Raw genomic sequence first — 9,038 nt, 5'->3', positions numbered from 1 at the left:
GAGTCAGACCAAGACAAAAAAAAAAAAAAAAAAAAGAAAGCGGGGTTGGGGATATAGCTCAATCCAAAGGCCCTGGACTCAATCCCATGAGTACTACCAAGTTAAAGAAGGGAGGGAGGTAATTAGAAATATAATTTAATTCCAGGAAATAAAGGATGAACCAAGCTGAAACATAAAAGCATATATACACATTGGGGAATCTTTTGCAACCACAAAAAATAAAAAAACTCAAGTGTTCATTAATTCATCCAATGGAACACTACACAGATGTAAAAAATAATTGATTTCTTTATATACGTTAATATGGAAAAATTTCAAAGCAAAAAGTATCTAGGTGCAGAATAATATATATTATGTAGCATTTTGTTTAATATAATACTTTATATTCCAGAAGCTATAAAGGGGAGAAAATAAGATAACTTAAATTTGCATTTTAAAAAGTTACACAAACTAAATGAATGAAGCCAGTAAAACGGTAACTCGGCAGGGCGGAGACAGGAACGTGAGAAGCAGACAAAGCTGACACAGGCACCCTGCCTTACGGTGTTTTGTTTTATGTATTTATTTATTTATTTGGTACCGGGGATTGAACTCGGGTCCTTGCGCTTATGAGGCACGCGGTGGAAGCACTGGTTAAATCCCCGGGCCTGTGTTTTGTTGTGAATTAAGGGACTATTACCTTCAAAAAAATTTAAATAGGGAATGTAAAAGAAAAGATCTTGGGACTAAGAATAACGGATTACTGAAACAAAATACTGTGATATCACAGAAAAAATTATTCTGTGAGGCTCTGGGATAGCTAAGTAAGCCGGAAGTGACGCCCAGCGAGGCAGCAGGTATCACAGCCCTTGTTACAAGCCACGCGTGCCACGTGTGCCTGACACCGGGCGGCCGCACAAGCTAGACCTGAGGTGCTGGGTGCAGGAAGGAGGCTCTGTGCCCCGCGGGCACTGTCACCTGCCCCGTAAAGCCCCAGCCTGGAGCCGCTCACCTGGAGTCGAAGAGGCTGCCATCCAGCAGGGTGCCATTGTAGTGGTACCGCAGGAAGTCCCCGCTCTGGCTCCTGCGCTCACAGCTCTCGGGCACCACCTGGTTCTCAACGGAAATGCTATCCTTGGGGTTATGCAGGTCCAGCAGCATGACATCGAACACCACCGACGCCTGCCCAGGAATGTCCTTCCCTAGGGTGGGAAGTGGCTCATCAGGACCTGGGACCCAGGAAGGGCACAGCCGACACAGCGCCTATGCAGGCCACCCCTCCACACAGTCCCACACCACAGACACAAAGGCTCGCGGGCAGCCCCATCCTGAACACGGTGCTCACCACGGCATCCACCCAGGGTTCGTGGGCACAGCAGGAGCCTGCCTTACTCAGGCCAAGCAGCCAGCGGACAGCCAGGCCTGTCCAGCACTGGAAATCCAGGGCTCCGGGCAGGGGGCTCTGAAACCACAGGTGACCCAAACACGTCCCTCTGGGGTTCTGCTTGTGTGCTAGTGCCCTCGCAGACAGCTAATGCCAGGTCCAGAGCTCTGGCCTGGTCCTACACACACTTGGTGGAAACTTACAGCCAGGTACGTGGTGGGACACACCGTGTAATCCCAGCACTCAGTGAGGCTGAGGTAGGAAAATCACAAGTTTCAGCTTTGCGTGGGCAGCTTAGCAAGTTAGTGAGTCCCTGCCTCAAAAATACACACATACATACATACATACATATTTTATAAGGGTTGAGGATGTAGCTCAGTAAAGACTCTGGGTTCAATCCTAAGTACCAAAAGAGAGGGAGAGAGAGAGAGAGAGAGAGAGAGAGAGAGAGACAGAGAGAGACAGAGACACAGAGATCTACAATTTTTTTTTTATTTGTTTTGATTACAGGTGTGCGCCACCACAACCAGCTAAAACTTACAATTTTTTAAAGAGCAAAAATAAATTTGAGGCCGGGCAGGGTGGCACACACCTGTAATCCCAGCATTTGGGAGGCTGAGACAGGAGGATTGGTGTGAGTTTGAGACCAGCCTGGGCTACATAGTGAGTTCCAGGTCAGTCTCAACTACATAGTGAGACCCTGTCTCAAAAAAACCAAAAAAAAAAAAAAAAAAAAAAAAAGAAAAAAAAAAAGAAAAAGTTCGATCCCCAGTACCAAAAAAATAAAAAAACAAAGAGCAAACATACAAAATTAAATTCAATCCCTTAAGTGTATCCAGAATAGGATCACTGCCTCTGGGCTGCGCCCCCGCAGAGGCCCACGGAGCTGTCCCTCTCTCCCACATCCTCTGCCTGTGTGGTGCTGCTCGCCTGTACTCCCAGCTTGGGAGGGAGGCGATAGAATCACAAGGTCAAGTTCCACCTGGACAACTGACTCAGAGCTAAAAAAGCAAGAGCTGGGGTGTAGTCAGTGCCACCATATGGATTTGATCCCCGGGACAGGAAAACACTACGTCTCCACTGAACACAGACAGGACTTTTCTCCTGTGAGTATTCCCTAGAACAACACAGCGTGGGAGCGACTTATATAGCATGGACTGGTACAAGGTGTCCATACGCCGTCTCGAGGGCAAGGAAGGAAGTGTGTAGTTGTATGCAAGCACCACCCTGGTTTCATGAGGATCCCGGTACCCACGAGAGGTCCTGGAGCCGACTCCAAGGCAGCAAGACAGAGCTGGGCCCACACCAACCCTAATGAATGTGATTATAACATCAGGTCGTCTGAAGCTAATGTTGGCAGCAAAACACATCTAGAGGTGAAATGTGGTGATCCCGGTATCACACGGCTGGGTTTCTCCCTCACTCCCTGAACCCTTAGACAGTGATGGCGAACCTTTTAGAGCCTTCAGTAAAAACAAGCAGCGGCTGCGGCACACGTGCCATAGGTTCACCACCACTGTCTTAGGCTGTCCACAATTCACAGGTTGCTGAGAGAGACTGGAGCCCACAGCCAGGGTGCAAGGCAGGACCCGGGTAGGTGGTATTTCTGTAAAAGGGTTATCCCCACGACATCAGAGGAAACGAGCACCTCCTGCAAAGACCACCGTCCACCAAGAAGTAACTGCACTGGTCAGATGGGTGAATAAGAAGCTGAGAAGCAGGCCACAGAAAAGAAAGTCCTCTCCTGACTAAATCAGAAAGTCTTGGACGTGACCCCAGGTTCACATCGTTCTAGCATGAACGTGTCCTAACTGCACAATACTGTACAGCTCCACTGCGGGATGATTCGAGTCACCCACTGACACTGCGCGGGGCCGGGGGTGCAGTCCATGGTAAAGCCCTTGCTCAGCATGCACGAGGCCTTGGTTCACTCGCACACAGGGGAGAACGGTTGTGGCGATGGTTTTCAAACTTTATTTTTCCTTTAGTAGGGGCTGCACCCACTCATCTTCCTCTTAAGAAACTGTGCACGGATCCTGAGCACGTAAGACAGGAAAAGTGGAGGTGAACAGGGAGAGGAGGATCCCCTCTATTCCAGGTAATCCTCTCCCCTGCTCACGGACTGCAAGAGCAGGACACAGCGTGCAAAACAGTCCATTTCTTCTCCTCTTCCTCTCGTTTCCCCGCCGCCTCAGGACCTTCCTACTGAGCTACACCCTCAGCCCTTACTCTGAGACAGGGTCTCACTGAGCTGCCCGGGGTAGGCTCAAACTTGTGAACCTCCCGCCTCAGCCTCCCAGAGTGCCGGGATGCCTGGTGGGTTTCCTGTGGTTGCAACTGAATTCATCACTGGAAAAAGACGGGGTGAGGCTGAGAGAGGATCCAGGGAAGGGCAGGACTTACCATCGCCAGCCTCGCCGTAGGCCAGGAAAGGAGGAATGGTGATGATGCGCCTCTCTCCCACACACATCCCCAGCAGCCCTGTGTCCATGCCCGGGATCAGCCAGCCGATGCCCACGTATGTGTCATATGTCTTCATGCGATTGTGACTGAGGGACCAACCAGAAGGGGAGGAGTCCACACCGGTGTTCCTTCCAATCCATCCCTCGGAAAGGATTTTGTCCCCCAAATATTCGCTAAACAACGAGCCCACACCCAGCCCGGAGAAGGCAGGTCTGGGCCTGTGCTGCCCACACAGAGAATTCCGTTCCTCATGGCCAAGGAGAAACAAAAAGCTCATCAGGGAAAAGGGCCAGCTGTTCCACGAGCTGCACACAGTGCTCCGAGGCAATCTCCAGGGTGCCCCAAGCCGCCCGGCCCATTTCCCCTTCTGCTTCCACGAACCCGACCCCACTCGGGCCGGGCCCTCGCGCGGTGAGAGGCCTTGCCTGGTAAGCCAGACAAGCACTGCTGTCGGAGTCCCCTCACGTGTACTGAGAGTCGGCTCCGGGACCACCACGCAGGAGGCACACTAGCCCAGAAGTTTTCCGACGCCTTGGGTACTGGTTAGAGTTGGGCAGGTGCTGCTGTCCTCACAGCACAGAAAGCAGGCCGACAGGGAGCGGAGCGCACGGCGCCGGCGGGACCCACCTGGAGTCGAAGAGGGTGCCGTCCAGGAAGGTGCCGTTGTAGTGGTACCGCACGAAGTCCGACACCTGGACGGTCCGAGGGCAACGGGGCGGCCTGAGGTAAGTGCGGATCTGCACCTGGTCCTCAGGGCTCCAAACGTCCGCCAGAAGCACATCGAAATGGAGCACGGCGTCGGGGGGGATCACGCCAGCTGGCAATGGAAAAGAACCCCCACCGGGAGCCCGCTGCCTTTGGAGCCACTACAGACACACCCAGGACGCCGCCGGGCAAAGGGAAGCCAGAGCGCTACAGAGGGCGGGTAGTGCCCAAGCGACCAACTCCTCCTGCCCTTCAGGACCCAAGAGAAGAGGAAGCGGCCCGCTCCAGACACCGAGGTCCGGACCCCAGCGGCGCCCGCCGGCCCACTCACAGTATTTTCATCTGAAGCTCTATGAAGACTTTCATCAACAAATGGTTTTCAAAGCTCAGTGAAGTGGCATATACCTATAAGTCCTGGAGTAGGCTGAAGCAGGAGGCTCACAGAGGTGATGCATCTTTCTGCCTAAGCTTCCTAAGGTATCTTAGTGAGACCCTATCTTAAAATAAAAGTAAAAACTAATAATGAAATTCAAAAAAGAGCAGGAGCATAGCTCAGTGATAGATAACTTAAATAATATATACCCCAATAACCCCCAACAAAGAATGCCCACAAACGCGTTGAACGTGGAGTCTCTGTCATAGCTGCAGAAGCAGGCGAGAGGGGAGTCTGAGCGGCCCACCCCGGGGCCGCCAGGGCAGCAGGGCCCGGGCAGGACGGGGTCCGCTGGTCACCCCGCGCGCTAGCCGGTTGAGCTCCACAAGCGCTGCTCTCTGCTCGCCACAAAAGCGGAGTAAAACAAAGCGAAGTTCCACAGCCGTGGAGCCTTCCGTCTTCTGTGTGACTGGGACCGAAAAGCCACACCCTACAGATAGTAAGGGCGCAGTTCACACACACACACACAGTCAGTCAGGTGAGAGCACGGGGCAGCATGGCAAAGCAGAAAGCACACTGGAACTCCCTGACGCTCAGCTTCCTCCACTGAAAAAACGGGAAATATCAACAACGGCCACAGCCAGGACCTCAGAGCTGCCACAAGCCGGATCGCTCTGCGAACTTAGATGTTTCCTTGCTGATCACAGATAACAGACCCAGCAGACCTTGGTGTCATTCACACGTTTTGAAGGCTGACAGCGGATGTCTTTACATCAGAAATAATAATGTCCGGCTGCATCCTGTTCCATCTTGTTCAGTGTCAAATTCAGCAAACAGCTGGGCCTGATGGAGCACACCTATAATCTCAGCACACAGGAAGCTGAGGCAGAAGGATTCCAAGCTCAAGGCCAGCCTAGACCATGTAGGGAGACCCTGTCTCAAACCAAAATCAGACACACAAACAAAACTTTAGCAACCAACAAAGGTTTGCCTGTTAGGAGGCGGTGGTAGTGCTGGGAATATATAAAAGAAGTCCAGGACGGGTTGTAGCACAGTGGCAGAGTAACTGACCAGCATGTCAAAAAATTTTAAAGAATTTAAAAAAGAAGTCCAAGGGGACCAGGGATTTGGCTCAGTGGTTCGGTTCTGCCATTGCCTTGCAAGCACAAGGTCCTGCGTTCGATCCTGATACCACACACACACAAAAAAAAGAATGCATTTTGCCTTTTAAACTGGCAAAGAGACACAGAGAGTTTAGATACTTTATATAAGGCAATGGAAATTAAGGAAATACAGAAGTAAGCAGAAGAAAAACAAAAAGAAAATGACTACTAAGCTTGGTTTATAATGAACAGGGGAAACAATTTACAAGTCTGAGGATATAGTCAGGCATATGCAAGCACTCTGGGAGGCTGAGATGGGAGGATCTTGAGTTCAAGCTCAGCCTGGGCAACTTACCAAAAGCCTGTCTCAAAATAAAAAAATAAAGTGGGGGGCCGGGGATTTAGCTCAGTGGTGCCACCACCTGCCTCACAAGCCCGTTTGATCCCCAGTACCAGGAAATAAATAAATGGATAAATAAAATAAAGCAGGGTGTGGTGGCACATGTTCATCCCAGCACTCAGGAGGCTGAGGCAGGATTGCCGTGAGTTCGATGCCACCCTGGGCTACATAATGAGTTCAAGGCCAGCCTGAAATAGAATGAGACCCTGTCTCAAAAAATAAAAAATAATAGGCGGCCAGGGATGCAGCTCAGTGGCACGGCGCCTGCCTTTAGAGTGCAAGGTCCTGAGTTAGATCTCCAATAATAAATAAATAAACAAATAAATAAATGATTTTGAAATAATAAAAAGACTGGGGATGTAGTTCAGCAATCCCTGAATTCAACCCCAGTGGTTAAAACAGAAGTCCAAGGGTCTGACCCTGATGGCACTGAAAGCAAAGACACAGTTCCACACAGATTTCTCCCCATTCTCACACGGCCCCCACAGGAGTAAGTGAGCTCATGAGCCCTAGGTAAAGTAACCTCCCAGGCAGCTCTGAACCCATCACAGCTCAGTTCATGGCCGGAGGAGCTCGGTCTTTTGTTTTCACCATCACAAAGCCGGGCACTACCTGCAGGGGCCAGGACTCCGGGACTCCCTTCCCCTTCCCTGGGCGTCCCTCACAGGCCTCCTCCACTCCAGCCTGTTCCACAGCCCTCTGCCCACAAAGCCACGAGAAAGCAGGACCCCGACCCGGCCCATCCCGCAGACCAGCACCCACCTCCACCCTCCACCCCCGCCATCCGCCGCTTGGCTTCACCACACCACGCTGATCCAGTGGGGCTAAACGGCGGCAGGAGGCGGGCTGTAGGCTGCGTGCAGACAGCAACTGTTACCCTGGAGCGGCAGCAGCACTGCCACTGCCATGGGGCTACCGCAGACTGAACCCAGGGCCTTGGCACTGGGCTACGTTCCCAACTCTTCTTGCTTTGTTTTGTGTTTTTTTGTTGTTGTTTTGAGACAGGGTCTTGCTAATTCACCTACTTGCACTGGCTGGGCTCCCACTTTTGATCCTCCTGCCTCAGCCTCCCAGAGGGCTGAGGCTACAGGCCTGCGTCACCATGCCCAGCTAGGAGTTACTTTAAAAATATACTCTTCAGAGCTTCTGCGCTTCTCTTCATCTACAGACGTGAGCTCTCAAATCTAACACAGGTTTTCAACAGTGATCCCTACAACAAAACACTTATGGTCAGGCCTGGGAGGAAGTGAGCCCCTCACTTGGTGGGCAGGGTTAGCGTTTCCCAAGCACAGCCATTGGGAAAAAAGCCAGAACCCAGGACCCTCAAGCACTTAGGCCTCCCAAGTGGTATATAAAACCCACTGCTGCAGCACGGCATGAATTTCTCGTTGATGACTGCCCGGAAGTATCACAAACAAAGAACCCCTTTCTGTACGAAAAGGCAAGCATCTATGTATATGCGTAAGTGTCCTGCCTTATCTACTGCTTAAGACTCCCACCTCTGGAAAAATGAAGTTGTTTTTAAGACATTTATGCCCATCGGGGCAGCATCAAGCCCAGACGAAGCCCGGACTGTGCACTCACCCAGCCGACCGAGTCTGGCTTGTTCAAACTCTTCACAGCTGTCCCAGCCCGGGTCCTGGTGAGACCTGGGCAGTTCCGGGAAAGCTAACACAGCTCAGGGCAGCCACGCTCACAGGCTGACGTTGGCAACAGGGCACAGACGCACCTCCGCCACGTCTGTCCAGGGCAGCCCGGACTCCCTGCCAGAGGCATCCAGCAAGAAGGCGAAATTCAAGGAACCCCAGGGAAATGAGCCTCTGCCTGCAGATGAAATCACAATCCAGGGGCTGGAATTTAGCTCAGTGTTTCTGCCTCCTGCCTCACAAACTCAAGGTCCTGAGTTCCATCCCCAGTACCAAATAAAAGAAAAAGAAAAGAAAAAAAAAATCACAATCCAAGGTGCCCCTAAAAAAAAAGCGATGGACGAATCTGGCAAGATACAAAACCCACACACGAGTAGCATTTCTATGCTGACACTGAATAATCGGAAAAGGGTTATTTACGGTAACATGAATGGGTTTACTTCGGAATAAGCATGCACAAATAGCCAAATGACTTACATGCTGACCACTAAAGGAACACTGCTCAAAGAAAGGGAAAGAGCTGGGTGCGAGGTGTGCGCAGGCACCGTGCGGTGCTGCTGGGGCTGGGTAGGGGGCGCTCTTACCATCCAGGCTGGAGAAACCAAGAGACAGGGGAGCTGGGACTTTGGTTGGGTCATACAGTGAGCCCCCAGACAGGGAAAGGGAGAACAACTTCGCCTTGCCGCCTCCCATCTGCTGGCACCTTGGGTCCCAGGTAGCACAGACTGCACTCCTCACCGGGAGCCCTGCAGAGCAGACATGGAGGCCCAGGAGGCTGGGGAACGGCCAGCACTGCCCACCCCTTCCTCTGCTGGCTCATCCGCTGCTGCTACAGACCCTTCTCACACCCGCTGGCCTGCTCCCTGCCCGCCCCAGAGGGCGTGAGGTGTCCACAGCACCCTCCAATGAGGCCACCCAAGAGCCAGGCTTGGTGGCGTACACCTGTGATCTCGGCACTGTCAGAGGCTGAGGCAGGAGGATCATA

The 9,038-nt window shown here is 52.0% G+C and overlaps 1 protein-coding gene across 5 annotated transcripts in view; it reads right to left on the bottom strand.

Annotated features, from left to right (window-relative positions):
• Nucleotides 1-4,527, bottom strand: part of Fkbp9 (FKBP prolyl isomerase 9) — a 34,713-nt gene extending 30,186 nt beyond the window's left edge. For all 5 annotated transcript variants that reach the window (XR_004516154.1, XM_010612958.2, XM_010612960.3 and 2 more), the window contains exons 1-3: nt 4,454-4,527; nt 3,767-3,912; nt 992-1,181 (exon numbers count right to left, since the gene is read on the bottom strand). Coding sequence is in view for 4 of the 5 variants with exons in the window: in XM_010612958.2 (XP_010611260.1) it covers nt 992-1,181; nt 3,767-3,902 (326 nt within the window). In the remaining variant the exon portion in view is untranslated. The remainder of the gene's footprint in view (nt 1-991; nt 1,182-3,766; nt 3,913-4,453) is intronic.
• Nucleotides 4,528-9,038: the final 4,511 nt, after the last annotated feature.

The sequence above is a fragment of the Fukomys damarensis genome, unplaced genomic scaffold (assembly GCF_012274545.1).
Source record: "Fukomys damarensis isolate Sample0158 unplaced genomic scaffold, DMR_v1.0_HiC HiC_scaffold_7, whole genome shotgun sequence".
In the NCBI taxonomy this organism is placed as follows: Eukaryota; Metazoa; Chordata; class Mammalia; order Rodentia; family Bathyergidae; genus Fukomys; species Fukomys damarensis.
The sequence above is the reverse complement of the archived record's forward strand: the minus strand, read 5'-3'. Positions and strand labels throughout refer to the sequence as shown.